At 38.6% G+C, this 23939-nt stretch overlaps 2 protein-coding genes across 2 annotated transcripts in view; both read left to right on the top strand.

Moving 5' to 3' along the window:
* LOC698796 (arf-GAP with GTPase, ANK repeat and PH domain-containing protein 5-like) overlaps positions 1 to 4375 on the top strand; it is a 32022-nt gene extending 27647 nt beyond the window's left edge. Inside the window, exons 5-6 of the mRNA XM_077946417.1 lie at positions 2800 to 2851; positions 3484 to 4375. Of these exons, the coding sequence (XP_077802543.1) occupies positions 2800 to 2851; positions 3484 to 4323 (892 nt within the window). The 3' untranslated portion in view covers positions 4324 to 4375. The remainder of the gene's footprint in view (positions 1 to 2799; positions 2852 to 3483) is intronic.
* Positions 4376 to 15470: 11095 nt separating this feature from the next.
* LOC107000127 (putative ATP-dependent RNA helicase DDX46) lies at positions 15471 to 22835 on the top strand. The gene is given in 4 exon segments (XM_077947972.1): positions 15471 to 15539; positions 18842 to 18874; positions 19998 to 21882; positions 21885 to 22835. Coding segments are annotated over 4 exon segments (2430 nt in total). The 3' UTR covers positions 22328 to 22835.
* Positions 22836 to 23939: the final 1104 nt, after the last annotated feature.

Here is a 23939-nt window from a genome sequence, read left to right on the forward strand (position 1 = left end):
GAGGTGTGACATGTTGGTCTGCACTTTAGTGGGCGATGTCTCCAGTTAGGCTAGTCAGGGGTCAGGGGCCCACTTGAGCAGGCAGTCTGTCCATTCTCAGATTTCAACCTCTGTGCTGGGAGAACCACTGCTCTCTTCAAAGCTGTCAGACAGAGACATTTACATCTGCAGAGGTTTCTACTGCTTTTATTTAGCTATGCCCTGTCCCCAGAGGTGGAGTCTACAGAGCCAGGCAGGCCTCCTTGAGCTGTGGTGGGCTCCACCCAATTCGAGCTTCCAGGAGGCTTTGTTTACCTACTTAAGCCTCAGCAATGGTGGGTGCCCCTCCCCCAGCCTCACTGCCGCCTTGCAGTTAGATCTCAGACTGCTGTGCTAGCAATGAGGGAGGCTCCGTGGGCATGGGACCCTCCAGGCCAGGTGTGGGATATAATCTCCTGGTGTTCCGTTTGCTAAGACCCTTGGTAGAGCGCAGTATTAGGGTGGGAGTTACCCAATTTTCCAGGTGTTGTGTGTCTCAATTTCCCTTGGCTAGGAAAAGGAATTCCCTTTCCCTTTGCGCTTCCCAGGTGAGGCAATGCCTCACCCTGCTTCAGCTCTTGCTGGTCAGGCTGCACCCGCGGACCAGCATCAACTGTCCGACATGCCCCAGTGAGATGAACCCAGTACCTCAGTTGAAAATACAGAAATCACCCGCCTTCTGTGTCACTCAGACTAGGAGCTGGAGGCTGGAGTTGTTCCTATTGGGCCATCTTGGGTGCCCCCCCTTCTTATTTTTTTTTTTTTCTGAGATGGAGTCTTGCTCTGTCACCCAGGCTGGAGTGCAGTGGCACGATCTCGGCTCACTGCACCCTCCATCTCCCTGATTCGAGTGGTTCTCCTCTCTCAGCCTCCAGAGTAGCTGGGACTATAGGGATATGCCACCACACCCGGCTAATTTTTTGTATTTTTAGTGGAGATGGGGTTTCACTGTGTTAGCCAGGATGGTCTCGATCTCCTGAACTTTTGATCTGCCCATCTCAGACTCCCAAAGTGCTGGGATTACAGGCATGAGCCAACATGCCCGGCAGAAGGAACAAGTTTTTCAAAGTCCTCAGGAAAGCCTAAATTTTATCATTGGGAACAAATACTTATTTTCCTTGAAGTGACAACCTCTCACTTCATTTATTTTTGAGAATGAAAGTTGTACTTTTGTTTTAGACTGAGTCTCACTCTGTCACTTGGCTGGAGTGCATTGGCATCATCTCAGCTCAAGCAATCCTCTCACATCGGACTCCCCTGTAGCTGGGACCACAGATGTGTGACACCACACCAGGCTAATTCTTTTTTGCATTTTTGGTAGTGACAGGGTTTTGTTATGTTGCCTAGGCTGGTCTCAAACTCCTGCAGGAGCTCAAGCCATCTGCCTGCTTTCACTTCCCAAAGTGCTGGGATTTTACAGGAGTGAGCCACTACGCTGACCCAGTTGTACTTTTAAATAAAAATGATGTTCTGTGAAAAAAGTGATTGTTCAGTTCACAATTAAATAACTAATTCTTAAAAAAAAAAAACAAAACTGTACTGCAGTCAGCAGAAACGCTTCTTATTAATTTTCCACTTATTCAGAATATTAAAGAGACATGTCAAAGTTTAAAAACAACATTAATTTTTACTGCTTCATTAAAGACATTCTTAAGTAATTCAGGCTGTCTTTTTTATGGTAGGGGACAGTAAAGAATAGAATGACTACTAATGTAATTGGTACCACTGCCTTGATTTATGCTGAGAAACCAGCAGTTTACCCACTTTTGCTTTTATACAATCATGGCAAATGTCAACAAAAAAGCAGGCAATGACTTTGTATTCCTTTTACAGATTTTTAAATTTTTTATTCAGCTTTCTCAGGTATGTGTTGGCCAGGCACAGTGGCTCAGGTAATCCCACCACTTTGGGAGGCTGAGGTGAGCAGATCACCTGAGGTCAGGAGTTCAAGACCAGCCTGGCCAACATGGTGAAACCACATGTCTACTGAAAATACAAAAATTAGCCAGGCGTGGGGGCAGGCGCCTGTGATCCCAGCTACTCAGGAGGCTGAGGTAGGAGAATCACTTGAACCTGGGAGGCGGAAGTTGCCATAAGCCGAGATCGCGCCATTGCACTCCAGCCTGGGCAACAAGAGTGAAACTTGGTCTCAAACAAACAAACAAAAAACAAACAAACAGTGTTGACCTCTTAGCCCTTCTAGAAAGGGTCTTGGGGATCCCGAGAGGTCCACAGAGCTCATTTGGGGAACCACTGGTTTATCATGTAGGCACAAAGCATTAGTTTTACAAAATTTAAAGTTCATCAAAGACTGGCCTCTTAAAAAGGCAGATGAGTTTTTAATTCAAACAACAGAAAACACATAAATACATTACGAGAGTGTACTACACAGAACTAAAGAGAAAGGAAGCTAGGAAATCTGAATCACGTTTACATTTATTAAAGTTCATCACTACTGCTTTGTAAAACATTCTTGTGTTTCAGTGTGTGGTTAGAGGAGTGAAAATATATTTGGTTTGTTGCCATTGCCTGTTAGGGAGAGTCAGTACTTACGGGCATTTCTGACTGGTTATCATATAAAAGACTTCACAGTACAGGACATGAAGTCCTCAGAAAGAAGAAGTCAGGAAACCCTCTGCAAGTCAGGATCCAGGAGAAAAATTTGTAAAAACTGCTTCGGTAAAGTAAACAGCAAAGCACACAGGAGGCAGTATTTTACTAAACATATGTGATACTAATATACTAACAGTTTTTGAAGTAATGCACATTCTTATTTTATAGACATGCAGATGGATCTTTGAGCATATTTGATGAACAGTTATACTCATTTACGGTAAGTGGCACTTTCATTGAGATTGTATTTTCATCATACACTTGTATCTGTTTCATGCTGAAGTCAAAGGCATCTTTTTTTAAATCTTCCCCATTTCATGTTGTATTTAGTCATCTTAAGTGTTGTAAAAAGAATGTGCTGGAATAGGAACTGATCTACAGCTCTGTTTAGTTAGTGAGCTAGTATGAGTAAATATACTATCCAAATAACAGAAAATGTATTTTTTTTTTTAAATTTTTGAGACAGAGTCTCTTTCTGTAGCCCAGGATGGAATGCAATCTCATAATCTTGGCTCACTGCAGGCTCTGTCTCCCAGGTCCCTGTTCAAGCAATTCTCCTGCCTCAGCCTCCCGAGTAGCTGGGATTACAGGCATGCGCCACCGTGCCCAGCTAATTATTTCTTTCTTTTTTTTAAGTAAAGACAGGGTTTCACCATGTTGGCCAGGATAGTCTTGAACTCCTGACCTCGTGATCCATCCACCTCGGCCGCCTTAAGTGCTGGGATTACAGGTGTGAGCCACTGTGCCTGGCACAGAAAATGTATCTTTTTAAAAGGTAATTATGAGCTGTCTATAGGACCCTGCAAGTCATTACCCAATTCTCGAAGCCATTCCTTCTTCTGTTCCACACAGGTTTCCACCATGCACATTACCCAGACAAGAAGTGGAGGTGGGAGTTTTAGTAAGGATTCCTCCTCCATTCCATCGACTCCCAGCACCAGCCAGGAGGACCTTCAGATCAATGTTCCTCCCACTGCTGACACACCCACGCCCGTTCGCAAGCAGTCCAAGCGCTGGTCCAAGCTGTTTACATCTGAGAAAGGGAGTGACCCAGACAAAGAGAAGAAAGCCCCAGAGAGTCATGCTGACACCATCGGGAGTGGCAGAGCCATCCCCATTAAACAGGGCATGCTCTTAAAGCTAAGTGGGAAATGGCTGAAGAAATGGAAAAAGAAATATGCCACCCTCTGTGACAATGGCATGCTCACCTATTATTCAAGCTTAGGTGATTATATGAAGAATATTCACAAAAAAGAGATTGACCTTCGAACATGTACCATCGAAGTCCCAGGAAAGAGGCCACCCCTAGCCACACTGGCCTGTGCACCCATTTCCAGCTCTAAAGGCAATGGCCTATTCAAGGACATGAACAGTCTATGTACCTCAACCAATTCAGACACCGGGCTGAGTGACTCCATATGCTCCAGCCCCAATATCTCCAGCACCACTAGCCCCAAGCTCAACCCACGGCTCTCTTCTCATGCCAACAAAAAGAAACAACAAAGGAAGAAATGCACCAACAACTTAAAAGACAATGGCCTGTCTGGCACTGCTGAAAAACAAGCAGAAAACTTTATCATTGTGTCCCTCACTGGCCAAACGTGGCACTTTGAAGCCACGTCATATGAGGAGCGGGATGCCTGGGTCCAAGCCATTGAGAGCCAGATCGTGGCCAGCCTGCAGTCATGCTAGAGCAGCAAAAGCAAGTTCCGGCTACTTTAGACTAGCACAATGTTATTTACTAATAATCTTGATCCTTAGCTACATTTTTCTGCAATAAATTTGCTATGATGCCATGCTGGGGATCAGCAAGCTACGTTTTCCAAGTTCCTTCTAGTGGGATCCTGCTAGGTTCTGCTATTGGGAGATACTAGAGAAACATAGAAAGGCAAGAGAATGGAAGAATAGATCTCCTTTTCCTGTTTATTTGCTGTCCTTGCCGATGTTCTCCCAAGAACATCCCCTTGCTGTAGGAGCAGTAGTTGTTTCAGTTTACCAGTTTTTTCAGAGCCCCAGAAAGTGCCTCTTCAGAGGTAACAGCAGCAGTTGGAACACATCTCTCCATCAGAGGTCTAGTCTCAGCCCAGGAAGGCTTTTACTCTGAGTTTTAATTGTAATAACTCCAATCTCTTCCCTTCATTCATTTAAGCTTCTGAGGAGGCCCCTATGTGGCCAGGAGATGGTGGTGATGGCTGCATCTTGCAGTCATTTTCTTTGCTTTCCACAGTGTTGTTACTTGTTTCTCCTATTTCCTATGTGGTCAATGTTTTAATATTAACTCATAGTCATAGTGTAGTATTAGTACTTTATGTGAAATGAAATGTTTTTTATAATGTAGCCACGGCCTACCAATAGCATATTTTCTTTTAGATTTGGTAATATATATTTTGCTTCAGTGACTTTATATCATTATTTGTTGCCCAAATTACTTTTTCATATACAAAACATCCAATATTACCCTGGTCCCATCATTTCTTCTGATATCCATTGTCCTGTGATTTCTCCTGGAAAGTGAATTGTTTATCCATCCATTTCACTCTGTGAAGTCATACAGGTCTATCTATGTAGAACTTCTGTGATCCAATTTATTCCCTGTGTGAGACTGGGCAATTTATCAGTCTGGGAATGTGTTTCTTCATGTGCAAGTCAGAGATAACACTTACCTCACAACATTGTTTAGAGCATTAAAAGAAATATCATATGATGTCTTTCACACAGAATTTCCCTGGGTGTGAATTGAACAATGTCAGTTTTTCTCCCATTTAATGTGAAAACTGACTATATAAATAAACATATTGTAGAGGAAACACAGGCTCAGATAGGATATAAATTGCCTGTATCTCAAAATTAGTAAGTGATGGAGCTAGAATACAAACAAGATCTGCCTATTTACAAAAATCAATAATTTTTCCTCTGAAACAAGTCACTATATGCCTTTGGTTTTTAAGTGAAATGCACTCAACTTCACATTTTAAAATATGCCACAAATGTACCCATAAAGTAAGTGAACATGACTATTGAGTGGGATCACAATTATTAAAAAGTTTGCCTTGGGAACAAAGACAGTACAGTGACCCTCAGGGAACTGAATTACATACCCAAAGGGCACATGTGCCATCTACCTGGGCTCAATGGGGGTTTTCCAATGGATTCTTTGTAAATAGGTGTTGCACATACTTCTGTGCCTTTAAGCTTTCCTTTATAACTTCCAGACCTACTTCTGATGGTGATGAGTTTCTTTCAAAACCTAACCCTGGATATGGGGTCAGCTTTAGGCAAAATTATGAGTTGCTAGCTAACAAAAGTAGCTAATATTTTAATGAAATGTCTTATTATTAAGCTAAATGCCAAACACTATTCATTACATGTATTAGTAAGTTATCACAATTTTATGAAGTAGACATGACCATTTTTAATTATCAGTTGAAGAAACTAAGACACAGAAAACTTAAATACTTTACCCAAAGTCATGTTGCTTGTGGAGAAGTTGCAATTCATCTTGGTTGTCTTGACCTAGAGTCTGCGTGCTGGATGACTATTTTAGACGGTTACATGTGCATGCAGATTTCAGTGCTTGTCTGGTCCCACTCCCTCCTACCGTTCTGTCCCCTAGTGATTTCATCCTGTTCCCTACTTCTCAAGACTACTCCTCTTCTTGGACACTTTTTCATATTCCAGAACTAATCATTCTGTTTCTTTTCTTTCTGCTCATCATGCCAAAGGCAAAGTTAGCAGGGTAGCTGACATAAAGGAATTCATACTAAACAATGGCACGCTCAATTTGTAAAATTTCCCGGAGTTAAATAGGTAGAGTGAAAGGTGTAATTTCTTCTTTGAAGAAAACAATGTTGAATTTTACTTAAATGAATGATAAATATAATTTTGAGATGTATTTGCAATCTATATGAGTAATATATCCTATCATGCTTCACATTCTCACACTTTTATACCATTAAGGATCTCTACATCTGTCCCCAGTCAGCTACCATCTCTCTTCCTCAGCTGTTATGTCAGATCTAAAAATTAAATTTTAAAAGTAGTTCCTAGGTTTTAAACATTTTTAAATTTTCCTGGAAAATTTTCCTGGAAGGACATGATGAGTAACCTTATTGTCAGCAAATGCCTTAGGTATTAAGGAGAACAGTCCTAATGGCAATAGCTAATATTTTTTGGCAGGGCCAAGTTTTAGTATCTCTTTGCAACTGTGTGACAGCATGATCATATTAATTCTTATTACAAACCTATGAAGTGGCTATCCACTTTATTTTAGTTTTATAGGGGAAAAGCAAGTCCTTAGAGAGTCTAAGTAACTTGGGTCTGGATTTGAACTTCAATCTAGCTATCTCTACAACTTGACCATTGAGCATTATACCACCTTATATGTCAAACTTACCTTGAAAAGCAACAAGCAAACCAAATAAATAAAACAATAAGAACAACCTATAATAAAAAGCCTTCTCAGCCGGGTGCAGTGGCTTACACCTGTAATCCCAGAATTTTGGGATGCTGAGGGAGGAGGATGGTGTGAGCCCAGGAGTTTGAAACCAACCTAGGCAACACGGTGTAACCCCGTCTCTACAAAAAAAAAAAAAAAACAAAAATCATATAGGTGGACATGGTGGTGCTCACCTGTGGTCCCAGCTACTCAGGAGGCTGAGGTAGAAGGATTTCTTGAGCCCAGGAGGCAGAGGCTGCAGTGAGTTGAGATAGTGCCACTGCACTCCAGCCTCAGCAACAGAGAGAAACCATTTCTGAAAAAAAAAAAAAAAGAAAAGGACTTATTATCTAATTCAGTATATTCTATAATAATCAAAACATATCATTGAATGAATGGGGAAGAAAATTAGATCAACTGCTGTGAAGTCAACTTGTTTACTCCTGATCAAGAAACAGCAGCAGATTTTACCTCTGTGGTATTAGTAAAATAGATCTTTGCGCAGGGAGCAGTGGCTCACGCCTGTAATCCCAGCACTTTGGGAGGCCGAGGCGGGCAGATCACGAGGTCAGGAGATGGAGACCATCCTGGCTAATATGGTGAAATCTCGTCTCTACTAAAAATACAAAAAATTAGCCGGGCGCAGCGGCCTGCGCCTGTAGTACTAGCTACCAGCTACTTGGGAGAATGGTGTGAACCTGGAAGGCGGAGCTTGCAGTTAGCAGAGATTGAGCCACTGAGCTCCAGCCTGGGAGACAGAACGATTAAAAAAAATGTATATGTGTATATATATGTTTACATATATATATACACATAAAAATTTTTGCTTCCAAATATATATTTTAAATGTTTTATATATGGGGACACATCACAGTGTATACTGTCAAATTAAGTGAGTTATAAACAGAAGAGGAAAATCAAAATAGGAAAATTATAATAGCCTTAAATCTCTCAGTTGATATTAAAAATACTAAATTCTGGGCTGGGCGCCATGGCTCACACCAGTAATCCCAGCACTTTGGGAGGCCGAGATGGGTGGATCACGAGGTCAAGAGATGGAGACCATCCTGGCTAACATGGTGAAACGCCATCTCTACTACAAATACAAAAAAATTAGCTGGGCGTGGTGGCGGGTGCTTGTGGTCCCAGCTACTCGGGAGGCGTGAGTATGGCGTGAACCTGGGAGGCGGAGCTTGTAGTGAGCGGAGATCCAGCCACTGCACTCCAGCCTGGGCGACAGAGTGAGACTCCATTTCAAAAAAAGAAAAAGAGAGAAAAAAAAAGACAAAAACTAAATTCTGGCAGCTAGGGTAAAATTAATATAAGAAAAGAATAGATACAGCACTCATTTTTTCTATACCCCCAAGTGTTTTAATTATTTCTATATTTGGAAATATATTCATAATCTATTAGTCACATTATTTGGAATTTCAAATTATGTTTCAAAGACTTGTCCTTTAAAAACATACGTTTGGATGAATAAACAAAGCAAACTTGCTATGACTTTCATGTAAACTACTTTATCATCCTATATTGCTCCATTGAGTTAGTGAGGTCAGGGTTTTGATAGAATGAGAACATTTGTAGAGTGAATTGCAGACATATTTGAAGGTTTTTAAAAATGATGTTGGCTTTGTCTAGGGCTGAGGGTGATGTTGCAGGGCAAGTGTAAAGGACAGAGTCACATAGAGACTCCTGAGAACTAGAAAGCAACCAGTGAGTCCCAGCATATGAAAGCAAGAAGGTGTCAGTGTAGTTCCGTATAAATTTAGTAAAACATAAAGCAAGCACTCAATTGTTTTCCAACACAATATGCTAATTGGAGTGGCAGAATTGTATGCCAGAAAGAACATATAAATGGCAAATATATTCACAACACTGTGCCAAGTGCAGTGAGAGGTACAGTGACATAAAAACGTGCATTTTCAGACATTACAGTCAGTTTGAGGATTTAATATATTCATCATGTACAGAGATCTAAAATTTCCTTGAGTATCTATTATGCATGCTGAATGCTAGGAAATGTGTGCTAAGTATTTTATTCTGGATTCTCTCAGATAAAACTGACCTCATAGCTCTGAGTTAAGTAATTCGATATTTATCACATAAGAAAATTAAAGTGCAAATGAGGAAATCGAGGTACAGACACATTAAGCAACTTGTCCACGACTATACAGCTGCTACGCAGAGCATCTGGGATTCAAATCTAGGAATGAGTGAAGAATTTTATTACTAATTGCATAAGTAAATACATATGTCTAACCCAGTCATATATTCTTTGTTAGGTCTATGACCCAATATTGTAAAAAATAATTATAGAATTAGATTTTCTGTTTATTTGAGTGCAAAATTTACTTCACAAAATTATAATTCTGTTGTTTAAATATTGAATGTATACTATGAATTATTCTCTAATAGTAGTATCTGTTTTAAAGTCACACATTGGTAAATATTGCCTTACTAATGGTTATGAGTCAGGAACTGTTCTCAGCACATGTTATATCAATGAATCCTTTGAAATAGTTAATGTGGTAAGTGTAGACCAAATCAACCGATAATTAGCTAAGCCTCAGAGGATTTGAGTACTGTATATTTATATGGCCAGTGAGTAGAGAAGTTGAGTCTTAATCCCAGTGATCTGACAGCAGTGATCTCATTTGTGTATATGATTCCAGAATCACTGTGGGAGAATGTGAACCCATAGTTAGACAAAGCATAGTTTCCAGCAACAACTAGAGTCATATCTTGCTCTGGGAGTGAAGAAAATACGTCATGATAATTTGGTATTATTGTAATGTGAAAATCATAAGGAGAATAACTCACAAGAAAAATATTAAAAAGTTTTCTGAAGCAAGCTTCCCTTATAGCTTCCAGATTAATGTGCTTGCATATTCTAAGCAATGTTTTCCACAGACAGGTTTTCTATGTAAGCAGAAATTGGCTCAATTTAAGGAGGTACAAAGGATGGTGGAGTATTTTGTGTTGACTACAGAGGTTGGCTGCCATTTGTTAGTGCCGTAAAATTTTGTAAAGCTGCTCTGAGATTCTTTGAAATTCATTTATAACAACGAGACTGGATACTTTACCATCTCCTGCAAATGTTTCCTAGGAGATTTAGTAACTCATGTTCCCTACTTTCTGTAGTTTATTTCCATTCTATGATTGATTGCCTTTTGAAATAATTTCAACAATTGAATCTGTTTAATTTGTCTGGTTCTGAGAAAACATTAGCTAGATGACAAATTTAACAGTTTAGTCCAACAGGCTTTGAGTGGTATATATATGCATATGCTACTAAAGAAGTCGAGAAATTAACCCCAGGTCTTCAACATTAAAAAATGAAAAAGAAGGTAGGGGAGGGACTCTTGATAGCCACTTTGGTAATGAAGCAAAGTGAGAGAAAATATCATCCTGGAGCTCAAGGGTGAGTACACTTAATGGCAAAAGAAGTGAGAACTGACCACCTGCTCATCCACATGGTGAGATACAGACAAATACCTCTTCTTGAGAATGAATGAGTGGATATATGAATGAATAGGTGAATGAGCAAATGAAGGCCTATCTGTGAATAACTAAACTGGAAACCCAAAGTCAGTTTACAAGCCTCTTGAGGATTTGGTTATAACTTGAATATCTCACTGAGAGCTCACCCTTTATATGGACTTAGTTCATTTACTTTCCCATTTGTTATTGAAGGTCCTTAGTACTCTGCTCGAAGGCTGAATTCTTAAAAATATACTACCACCCTTAACAAAGAACAAAAAAAAATTTTTGGAGGTGAATAAGTATGTTCAGTACCTTGGTTGTGATGATGCTATTGGTGTATGCACACATGTCCAAACTCATCCAAGTGAATATATTAAAGGTGTACAATTTTTATATCACTTATACCTCAATAAAACTTCTAAAAATGATTTAAAACTGAACAGCAACAACAACAAAACACTTAGGAAACAACAGAAGTTTCTGTCCCCGTTCTAAATGTTAATTTTAAAGATTTGACTAGGAATTTATTTTTTAGTGCAGAAACTTGATTTTTTTTTTCAAAACACAAACATTATAATACAGAGCTAGTTAAAATCTACACATTTCCCTCCATAAAGGCAGAGGCACTCATGCAACAATCATCTTTAGAAATAGAAGTAAAACCACATGCATGATTTTTTTTGACTGTTTATGCATTAACAACATTTTTTGGTTTTAGCCTTGGAAATACATCAGAAATAGACCTCCTGACTGTGTTTGCATGGGTTCCTTAGAAATGACTTAAATATAAGCAAACCATATTACTTAAACAATGTTAAGCTATGCTGTAGCATTGTATTACTGCTTTGAGAAACGTATGTAGTTCAACTGAATATTGTAGCAGTAATTCATGTTCATAGAAAAATCAATCAAAGGTTTTGACAAGTTCGAGACAGGTAGGGAAATAAAGGTCAGGCATTCTATTGCAAGTTCCCTATTCTAAACTGTAGTTCTTACAAATAGGCTTCTGAGGTCCCGAAGCTTTAGCAGGCCTCTTACATATGCCTTCATTGTCTGTTCTTTCAATGACATTCAGACATTTCTTTCTTTGTCCCTCCCATTGTGTCCGAGTCCCTCACACTGTTGAACTTGTGCTGCTCTCGCCTCTTCCTTCTGTCTCTCTTTAATACCCTGATGCAGCAGCAATGGATGGTGGGATGCATTTTGTTGAGCTCTCAAGGCAGTCAGAGTTCCACTTCAGTTTATGTAGCATCTGTTATAACAAGGTTAAAATTACAGAAAGTACATGACTTTATTCCCTTTAGCTGAGGGACAACAAAGGTAGATTTTCATATTTCCTGGTAAAGTGCTGCTTCAGAGAAAGCACATTTTGGTATCCACTTAATCCCAAGTAAAATGACTTGGTTCCTAATGTTGATTTTGCCATTAGCCTGCTGGCTTTGTTAGGTTATTTATTTTCTTTAAGCCCATCGACCCTTCAGTTAGTCTCCATTCTGCCTACTTGTTGGTGAAATTTAAAAGGCCTCCTAGCAGCTCCAATAGTTGCAGTATAGTAGAAACAAGCAAATACTCCTTTTTAAAAGAAAAAAATTCTATGAAGGTGAAAATACTTGGATTCTAAAGTGAGTCTGGACATTATCTACCAAGCGGTAATCAGTTATACTCAGACTTTTAAACTAAAAATACACCACAAGACCATTGCACACACCTACAAAAGTCCCAAGGATTATTGAAAAGTAGAAAGAAAAAAAAATAGTGGGAACTTCTTTTGGTTAAAATGCACATCTTATCAGGATTACCATAGTAACAGTAATTGTGATCTTTAGTTTGAATTTCTTTTCTGGAAATATAAAGTCTTAGGGAATTGTGATATAAATCCCAAGGCTAAAACAGGTGCCACTGATCATTCTAATGTTTATTTGATAACAGTCTTCCAAAATAGACTACTACTCTTATAAAACGGAAGGAGGAAGCTGAAAAGCTTAAGAAACCTCTGAAGAGCAGGCATTTCTAATTAGGAAGCTATAGGAGAACAGGCTTATGACTACCCAAAGCACTTAGGCATCTGATGTATTTTATGGAATGTCTTTCTCTTTTTCCTCATTTATCATCAAAGAGAGAACAAGTTTGATGATATTAAAACAATAAAAAGTAGTCTTAGTTGGATTAAATAGGCCTTCAAAGGGCTCTCTGACAGATACACTCATGAAATTATGACACAACTCTGCAAACTTACTCTATGTAAAATAAAAAACATGTAGAAGACACAAAATTCTAAGGGAAACTCAAGGATTTTCTAAGATTGCTTTACATAACTGCTTCTTTTTTTCCAAACTTTACCTTCTCTAACAACAAGCCATGCTATAACAGCATCAAGGGCTAGATAGTCCAATGGCAAGAATGCTGACAAAGGTAGTTGTATAAAAAAGAATGAGTCATATTTTGAGTGACAAAATGGTTAATATCTTCTTTCTTGCTTGTTTATATTGGCAATTTTTTCTATGTTTTAGAGGAATTGAGGATTAGGTTATGAGAGTATGATTTGTAAGAGTATAGGCAAATTTAACTCAATTCGTTATTGAATCTACAAAACATTGTGAAGGATATATAAAATTGTTACAATATGAATCTTATCCTCAAGGAATGTAATCGTTTTATTTCAGCTGGAGTTTTTTACGACTTACAAGTAGCTTAACTTTTGAATGCAGACCTTAAACACTCTTTATGCCGAGTTTTATTTGCTTGGTTTTATTGTATGGCCGTGGTGGCTGTCACAAAATTTACCAACCCTAAATATTAGTATAGTCATACTTTCACTTATTACTTAAAATTTATCACTGCTGTTTCCCGTGGGAGTGTGGCTGAGCAAAGTGTTTTGAACGGTGTTTACGCGTGCTTGATGCCTGCTCCTTTTGATCCAGGTGATCTAGAGAGCATTCTCACTGGGGCGGGGATGCTTGCACCTGTAACTTTACTAAGAATTCGTAAAAAGGCCAGGACCAAACTTCTATGTTTATGGGGTTGTGCTGACCCATCTAGGCATTTTCAGTTCCTTGCTTTAAATAATTAAGCTACATTAACTGGATGAGAAACATTTGAGTGGTATTTTAAAATACTAGGGGAATTTCATGGTAGGATCTTGTTGGGTATAAATCTAAAGCAGTCCTTTACAGTTCGGGAAGTTTAGGGCCTTTAAAAAGTTGAATTAACAGACGCTTTCCCTGAGGGACCATTTGCAGTGGAAGTTACATTTGATTTAGGACTGTAACATCTGCGATACACGCTTCTCAGACAGAGATACCTTAAGTATTACATAAGTATTACTTTGTCTGGAATTGGTGGGCTCTTGGTCTTGCTGACTTCAAAAATGATGCCACAGACCCTCGCAGTGAGTGTTACAGTTCTTAAACATGGTATGTCCGCAGTTTGTTCCTTCATTCAGGTGTGTCTGGAGCTTCTTCCTTCCGGTGGGTTCATGGTATTGTTAGCTTCAGAAGTGAAGCTGTAGACTTTCACAGTGAGTGTTACAGCTCTTAAAGGCAGCATCACCCAAAGAGCTAGAAGCAACAAGACTTATCACAAAGAGCTAAAGAACAAAGCCTCTAACACAGCAAAGGGTACCCGAGACTGTTCCCGTTGGTGGCGCAGGCAGCCTACTTTTATTCCCTTATCTGGCTCCACCCACGTCCTGCTGATTGGTCCATCTTACAGAGAGCTGATTGGTCCACTTTACAGAGCGCTGATTGGACCGTTTTGACAGGGTGCTGATTGGTGCATTTACGATCCTCTAGCTAGACATAAAAGTTCTCCAAGTCCCCACCAGATTAGCTAGATAAGGAGTGCTGATTGGTGCACAGACAATCCTCCAGCTAGATATAAAAATTCTCCAAATCCCCATCCTACTCAGGAGTCCAGCTGGCTTCACCTAGTGGATCCTGCACCCGGGCTGCAGGCGGAGCTGCCCGCCAGTCCGGAGCAGCGCCTGCACTCCTCAGCCCTGGGGCTGTCGATGGAACCAGGCGCCACGGAGTAGGGGGCGGCGCCCTAGTTGGGGAGTCTCGGCCCCGCGGGAGCCTACCGCAGCGGGGGAGGTCAGACATGGTGGGCTGCAGGTCCGGATCGCTGCCTCGTGGGGAGACAGCTAAGGCCCGGCGAGAATTTGAGTGCAGTGCAGGGGGGCCGGCACTGCTGGGGCACCCGGCGCAACCGCCACAGCTGCTGGCCCGGGTGCTAAGTCCCTCAATGCCCTGGGTCGGCGGCGCCGGCCGGCCGCTCCAAGTGCGAGGCCCGCTGAGCCCGAGCCCGCGCCTGCTCCCGCGCCCGCCGGAACTCGCGCTGGCCTGTGAGCGCGGCGCAAATCCCCGGTTCCCGTCCGCGCTTCTCCCTCCACACTTCCCCACAAGCAGAGGGAGGCGGCTCCGCCTCAGCCAGCCCAGAAAGGGGCTTCCATAGTGCCATGGCGGGCTGAAGGGCTCCTCAAGCGCGACCAGAGTGGACGCCGCCTGAGGAGGCGCCAAGTGAGGGCTGCTAACACGTTGTCACCTCTCATTAGGACGGAAATTTAGTTAACATATAAATAGGAGAGTTTACTTGGTTGGAGAATATTAGAATTTTTTAGAAAATTCCGTTAATCGAGGGGCCAGGATTGTTCATGGTTAAATTATGATTTTTGGGGCTCTGACTAGGTTCAATTTAAGTACCTTGTTTTCGGGGGTTGGCAAGAGTACCTCTCACCTAATTTAACAATAAAGTCAGAGATGGGGGGAGGGGAGATTTGCGGTTTTAATCGGAAGCAGTCCTTTAGTGCGTGAAGGTAGGTGTGTGCGTGAACTTACGTGTGCGTGAACGTACGTGTGTGTGTGAAATGTGTATTGATTTTTATGCCCTTCGAGCATGAATGAACACCTTATGGTTGGGTATGTTGGTTCAGAATATTCAAGATAAGTCCAGCTACAATCGATTCCGCAGGGATCAGGCTCCTACCATGGTAGGTGGCAGCATCCCGAAAATTTAAAAATACCCAATGCACGACAGTGCTCCCGTGACTAGTTACTAGGGTGATAGTCACTAGTACATTGAGATATAAAGTTTGCAAATATTTTCTCCCAGTTTGTAGGTTGCCTCTCCACCCTCCATCCTCCTATTTCCTTTGCTCTGCACAAACTTTATAATTTTAAGTAATTCTGTTTATCTATTTTTGTCTTTATTGCCTCTGTTTTTGCTGTACAAACTAAATCCTCAAAAGCCTGTATCATCATAGTTAAAAGATTTATTTTGATAATATTCCAAACGGTTTAAAATGCTTTCTTTGTTTGACATAATGGCATCAGATATAACATGGCATAATGTCATACTATCACTCTTTTTCACTTAAAAATCAAAATGTAAAAATTATATCATGGCTTTTATAATACCTTGAACATTATAAAGTGATTTTCTATCTCTTATTACATTTTATAATAACCTATGGGATAGCTGGAGTAGATATTATTTTCTCTGCCTTACGTGTGCCAAAAACGACAGAGAGAGAGAAGTGAAGTGATTTTCCCCATATTACAAAGACACAGTGGTGCAGAGCTGAAACTTCACTGATTATTTGAAATACTTTACAGTTTTTCTAAAACATAGTGAGATCTAGGACTTAGTGTTATACCCAGCCCTGTTTGAAAATTTCTCAGGATATTGGTTCATCCTTTATTAAAATGAACAAACAAAAAAAGTAGAATCAAGTTAAGAAAAGCAGAATGTTTTGGTAGGATTAGGATCTCAAAATAATTGTCTGAAGCCAATAAAGTGTTACATTATTTTTCTTGCTTTATTTTTAATTCTATAATTTTTGCTGTGTCTGTATGGTGGTGTAATAACCTGAGAAAGACAGTTCTAATCACACATGTACTAATCACAACCATTCAACATAATTTTAGAGTATAAGATTTAACCAGGATGTAAATGTAAAAGTTCTTAAAAGTATTCAACTTCTGTGTCTATACTTAAGACTCCATCTCTAGGTGTCTGTTGATTATGCAAGTAGAATTAACAATAATTAATTTATCAACCTAATCTTTAAGCAGTGCAAGCATTATTATTAGACTTTCTTAAATGGGCACTATAATACGTATCTTGATTGAGCTTATTTCATAGAAGAATGGTATTTCTAACATTATTTTAGAGATTTTTGATATTCAATCTCAAATGTTTAATATATTTTCCAAAATAAATAAGGATGAGCACTAGCATACTCTTAATATTTACAGGAAAAATGTAAACAAAAACACTTGGATTTCTAGGTTCCTTTAATAATCTCAACGCCAGGATGAATTCTCTAAGTCCGAAAAAATTGCCATGACTTGGTACTAAGATCAGTATCAATTCAGCCATTATTTCTTTTAAAAAAATTAACTTAAATAAAAGTTGCATTTACCATTTTGTGCAGTGGTTCTCAATCCTGGTTATCCCTCTACAGTTTTAAAAACTACTGATACCTGGGTCCTTGGCCTAGTGATTCAGCATAAATTAGTCTCACATGTGGCTTTGTTATCAGGAGCTTAAACAGTTTTCCAGTTTATATTAATGTGCAGCTGAATTTGAGAACAACTGCTTTAGTCTTTTGAAATGAGGCCAGGTGTACATATAAGGCCTTACTGTGCAAAGCTTTAAATTTGGGGGACATTTTGGTCATATAAAGCTGGTTAATACAGATGAAGTTTAAAAGAAATAGACTCTCACTTACCAGATATACTGATACTCTGCAGGAATCACAATCATTTTGAGATAATTAAAAATAAGAGAAAAATAAACTTCCTGAATGTTGACTTTATAATTACATGGTCTACATTTCTCACAGTATACTGTCTTGATTGATGGTTAGAATAAAATTCCAAAGAATCTGAAACTTAGCATACAAAATTATATTTGTATAATTTTTATGTTCAACATATTTCAGTGAAATTCAGTGATTAAAAATTAATTATCCATGGATGATATATATGATTATTCTATTGCCAAGACTGTTGCATTAAGTAAGGCAGCTCGTTCCCAACAGATCTGGAGATCAATGTTGCAATCTGAAGAAGGTTTTTAAAGTCAGTATTCTTAGGTACAGATATCATTTTGTTATAATCTCCATATTATTGCAATTCAGTTCTACAGAAGATGTTTCTTGTCACATCACCAGTCCAGTGACACTGGTAGAGTGTATCAAGGGAAATGTGAATTGTCCTTTTAAACTTCCAAACCAAATAATAGAGTGAATTGATTTATATTTCAACCTTGACTATGAAACACATTAACAATTATGATCCATTGTAAAAATTCTGTTTTTATACATTATAATTTACTGAGACCCATTTAAAATTCACATAACATTTGTTTGAGTTGGACAGTGTTTACAATTGTAATTTTTGCAGCCTTGAAAACGCCAAATGTGTTTGATTAATATCAGCTTCCTACAGCCACACCTGTATAATATTTATGTCTCTCAGTTACTATTTGTGGTAATTAGCGAATTTTCCATTGCAATTAACCAACTTCAACCTCGAACATTGTCTGAGATGCTTAACTTTTTACTTTTTTTCTTAGTTGAAATATTTTAATTATATTTTACTTTGTGATTTTAGTTTTCCTTTTATCTTCTTGGAGTTTAACCTCAATAAAATTTTGAGTTGGTTCTTACTTATTTGCGTCAAACAACTCTAAAATGTAATACAAATTATTATCACTCTATCTACATGGAAAAACATTGTTAACAAACCTGTGAATGACTTAATCATTTCAACAATTAAGATATTTACACACATTTCTTCTAAAAAGAATGGTTAAAACTACCTGTACATTGGAAACATATTTTCACATAAATTTGCTCATTATTATTTGTATTTATATTGTGCAAATTATGTCAGTAGCTAGAATGAGTTGGATTTGACAATAGAGAAAAGGTGGTTCCATATCCCAGACTCTTAAAACACACTTTTCAATTTAGGTCACAAGCACTCAAAAGATATGTGTGTGGTCCTCATATCTGGCATCTAATTCCTATGAGTTTCCTTCAGTTAATACTAAATACATGTATATAAACTGCCATAAACTGAGCTGTATGATGGTAATAATCCCCAAATGATGATTCAATCATCCAGATCTTTGGCTTGTCCTAATTCCATTATACGAGGTGGATCTAATGGTCATTAGATCCCTAGATATCAGGGATCCCTAGAAAAGTGTTTTCTTAATCTTAGATAATAGTTTTCAATGCTTTGGTGAAAATTACTTATGTAACGCTTCGATTTTAATCAGTGTTTGAAAATGGCTCGCTCAATGGTTGATAAGGTAAGTCATCACACAATACTTCTATAGTGTACAAAAAAAAAAAAGCTAAAACAGTAATTAGTCTTAATATATGTTAGGTATTCAGTACCTCTTATTTCCAGATGTATACAATAAATTCCTTTTATATCTTAGAGCTAAAACCAGAGAAAAAATTATCTCCATAAACCATGCACTCTCTTTTGTCAGATAAAGAAAAAAGTATAATTCATCTTTATCTTCTCTGATCTATTATGTTGACTTTTATTTTTGATTTTAAAAATTGAACTTATTGATTTTTTCTTGATATATAAATTATACATGTTCAGTGTGTATAGCATACATTAAAAATTGTTAAAAAAAAACACCTATAATCTCAGCAAACAGAAAATTTACTTTATTTTGTTGAAAATGTTACCTAACAACATTTTAGTTTTCCTAAATATCAGAACTGTCTTGTTAGCATACATTTTCAAAATAAATTTTATTCTATCTTCTTTAATAACATATCAGTTTTTCCTTTATATGTATTTTGAACATATATTTGGGTCATTAAATGCTATGTTAAAAGTCTGGATTTCATTTGTTAGTATTCCATAACTAGCAATTATAAAGTTGGACATTTAGATTTATTTCAGTTTTCAATATTCACTTCTAAAGAAAGGTTACAATGAATATTTCTGTAGTTAAATCTAACCACACACGCAAGATTATTTCTTTAGAATACATTTTAGAAGTAGTATTACATTAAGGCATTTGACTTACACTTTTAAAATCTCTTTAGAAAACGTTCTGTTATTATAATTATTTTTGTATGCCTTGTATTATAATTTGTATCAAATATATTTTTATATGCATGGTATAGATGAGAGATGCAAATCTAGTTAGATAAAGCAACAAATTACATAATTAAATAACACATTGACATTATTTTAAGTGTATTTTTAAAAAAACACTGTGCTAAATTCCTCTCAAGTCAGCATCTAAACTAATTCTTGAAAAAGATCCAGAAAACAAAGGTCTCTCCCGACCCATGCTGCCGGCCGCGAGAATGCTGGTGCCCTTGAGTACCACGCGCAGGCGAACGGGACAAACAAGGAGACTGCGCTGCCCTCAGCGCCCAGCAAATATCGGCGCTAAGCACTAGCGACAGCTATACCGGCGGCGGCCATCCCAGCGCGGCCAAACCACCAAAAAAGCAGTTGTGGATTCTGATAAGAAGAAAGGTGAGCTGATGGAGAATGACCAGGATGCCATGGAGTGTTCTTCAGAGGAGGAAGAAGTTGATCTTCAGACAGCCCTTACAGGATATCAAACAAAACAGCGAAAGCTTCTAGAACCAGTTGATCATGGAAAAATTGAATATGAGCGATTTAGGAAAAAATTCTATGTCGAAGTTCCAGAACTAGCAAAAATGTCTCAAGAAGAGGTAAATGTGTTTCGATTAGAAATGGAGGGCATTACAGTTAAAGGAAAAGGTTGTCCCAAACCAATTAAATCCTGGGTCCAGTGTGGAATTTCCATGAAGATCTTAAATTCCCTCAAAAAGCATGGCTATGAAAAACCCACGCCCATCCAAACCCAAGCTATTCCTGGTATAATGTCTGGACGAGATTTGATTGGCATTGCCAAAACAGGAAGTGGAAAGACCATTGCTTTTCTGTTGCCCATGTTTAGACACATCATGGGTCAGAGGTCATTAGAAGAAGGAGAGGGGCCAGTAGCTGTCATCATGACTCCAACTCGAGAACTGGCTTTACAGATTACTAAAGAGTGTAAGAAGTTTTCCAAGACTTTGGGACTTAGAGTGGTCTGTGTTTATGGAGGAACAGGAATCAGTGAACAGATTGCTGAGCTGAAAAGAGGTGCTGAAATTACTGTTTGCACACCTGGTCGAGTGATTGACATGTTAGCAGCTAACAGTGGTCGGGTCACAAATCTTCGAAGACTGACATATGTTGTTTTAGATGAAGCAGACAGAATGTTTGACATGGGTTTTGAACCCCAGGTCATGCGCATCGTGGATAATGTTCATCCTGATCGACAGACGGTTATGTTTTCAGCTACTTTCCCCAGAGCTATGGAGGCTTTGACTAGCAGGATCCTGAGTAAACCTATTGAAGTACAAGTTGGAGGCAGGAGTGTGGTTTGCTCGGATGTGGAGCAACAAGTGACTATGATTGAAGAAGAAAAGAAATTCTTGAAGTTACTTGAGCTTCTAGGCCATTATCAAGAGTCAGGATCTGTCATTATATTTGTGGATAAGCAGGGACATGCTGATGGTCTTCTTAAGGATTTAATGAGAGCATCTTATCCTTGCATGTCTCTTCATGGAGGCATTGATCAATATGACAGAGATAGCATCATAAATGACTTTAAGAATGGGACCTGCAAACTTGTGGCTACCTCTGTTGCTGCCCGAGGTCTAGATGTGAAACATCTGATTCTTGTAGTAAATTATAGCTGCCCCAACCATTATGAGGATTATGTACACAGAGCAGGGTGGACTGGAAGAGCAGGCAACAAGGGTTATGCTTATACTTTTATCACAGAACATCAAGCTCGCTATGCTGGTGACATAATTAAAGCTCTTGAATTGTCAGGGACCGCAGTACCTCCTGATTTAGAGAAACTGTGGAGTGATTTCAAAGATCAACAGAAAACTGAGGGGAAAATAATTAAAAAGAGTAGTTGGTTCTCTGGTAAGGGATTCAAGTTTGATGAAACAGAACAAGCTTTGGCTAATGAGAGGAAGAAGTTACAAAAAGCAGCTCTTGGTCTGCAAGATTCAGATGATGAGGATGCTGCAGTTGACATTGATGAGCAAACTGAAAGCATGTTTAATTCAAAGAAGAGAGTAAAGGATATGGCTGCTCCTGGAACATCAAGTGTTCCTGCTCCAACTGCAGGAAATGCTGAGAAATTACAAATTGATAAGAGATTGGCTCTCAGAATCAACGCCCAGAAGAATTTGGGCATCGAGTCTCAGGTAGATGTGATGCAACAGGCCATCAATGCAATTCTTAGAGGTGGCACATTCTGGCTCCCACTGTTTCTGCAAAAACCATTGCAGAACAACTTGCCGAAAAGATCAATGCCAAGCTCAATTATGTGCCTTTAGAGAAACAAGAAGAAGAGAGACAGGATGGTGGACAGAACGAATCTTTTAAGAGATATGAAGAAGAATTAGAGATCAGTGACTTCCCACAGACTGCTAGGTGGAAAGTTACCTCTAAGGAAGCTCTGCAGAGGATCAGTGAATACTCTGAAGCCACAATTACAATCAGAGGAACATACTTCCCTCCTGGTAAAGAACCCAAGGAAGGCGAGTGGAAGATTTACTTGGCAATTGAAAGTGCCAATGAACTGGCTGTGCAGAAAGCAAAGGCAGAAATCACCAGGCTCATAAAAGAAGAGCTGATCCGGCTGCAAAATTCATACCAACCAACAAATAAAGGAAGATACAAAGTCTTATAGACATCGGAAAAAAGATTTTTACCTGTGCTGGTCTATGATAGATGTGGCAGTTGCAGTCTGCAGTTTACAATGTATTGTAAATTAAGATTTTTAAAATTCTGTCCTGCTGATTTTTTTTTTAAAATACAAAAAACTAGTATTTGGTAAAGACATTTGTCCGTAAGTACCCCCACAATCAATCAAACTATATCTAAAGCCGGCCTGTTTTCAGAGTATGATGTCCTTTAATGTAAACTTAAATATCAATATTTTAAATGTCTGTATAACATTCTAGAGGTTTAAAAAATGGAAATATTTGAACTTTCTATTTAAGGCAATAAAGTACACAAGTCGTTAAGGGGCTATTCACTTTATCCTGTACTTTCAATGAAATTGTGATCATTTCCTAAGAAAAGGTAAAATTCACTATCATATTTTGTGTCCCCACCTTGAGCTTAAATGTTACATAACTCTGTGGAACAATATGAACTGAATTTAAGAATGTTATAATAGAAGTCTTACAAAATAGGTTGAGAGTTTTTGTTTCAATTTTTATCATCATAAATGGGCAAAAAGTAGTTGGACTAATTTTGGTTTTTATACAAGTAAAGATTTAATAGTTAAAAAAACAAGAAAACAAAGGTCTCAAATTTCTAGATATTTTAGGTGTACATTCAGGTTTCCAAAAGATAACTGATGTGGTAACTTGAGAAACATGGAATAAAGATTTGGGCACCCCACAGGGAAGCCACACAAGGATAGTCTAGAACCTCTCAGTTAGTAATAAAGGGGCCCTGGTAGCATTCCTAGTCCTGTAGGGGAGAGGTAAATAATTTACTAAAATCTATAGACAGAGAGGCTTGTGAGGACAGGGCTGCCTGGCTGGATCTGTGACTTTTGGTCAAAGAAATAGTTAATGCCAGCACTCCTAGAAGAGGGAGGGAGCCAGGAATGTAACTACTTGCCGCACCCTTCTCTCTTCTTGCAGTCCTTGCTCTTCTCTCTTCCTCCAGTCACTTGCTCCTGCTTTTTATTGGCTGAACTCAACTGACATCAGGCAGTAAGGGAGCCCTGGAAGTAGGACATTGTGTATTTCAGCCTCCTAGGTGCACAGAGCAGGTTTGAGAATAGGGATTGGCCTTGCAGGGGCAAATGAAAGATATCCAGTGCAATAAGAAATCTCTACAGGTATCTTCCTCCTTTTATTTTTTCTTATGACTGTGTCTAGACAGGGGAATTCATTTTTCTACTAGAAATACTTTATGTATATTCATTTATGATTTTCACTCTAAGAGGTATTCTTTCAGTGAGATCTTGAAAATCCGAATCACTTTAATTTACATGTATAGAACTCAATGTCTATGAAAACAAGTGTAGCATCTATACATATGTATGTCATAAATGTATAACATGTGTATTACACATCTAATAGAGTATATCATCTTAGTATTTAATAATCTATGATTATTCAAAGAACTCAATATGTAAACTGAAAATATACATGCATTGCTTTTTAAAAATTTTTTGGTTATGTATTATGTGACTATTTACAATGGAAAAGGACACACAGTTCAGTTTGATGGCTGTGTGTCAAATGAAAGCTAAATATCCTACTCCTATCCAGCTTTTCCTA

The sequence above is a fragment of the Macaca mulatta genome, chromosome 9 (assembly GCF_049350105.2).
Source record: "Macaca mulatta isolate MMU2019108-1 chromosome 9, T2T-MMU8v2.0, whole genome shotgun sequence".
Classification (NCBI taxonomy): Eukaryota; Metazoa; Chordata; class Mammalia; order Primates; family Cercopithecidae; genus Macaca; species Macaca mulatta.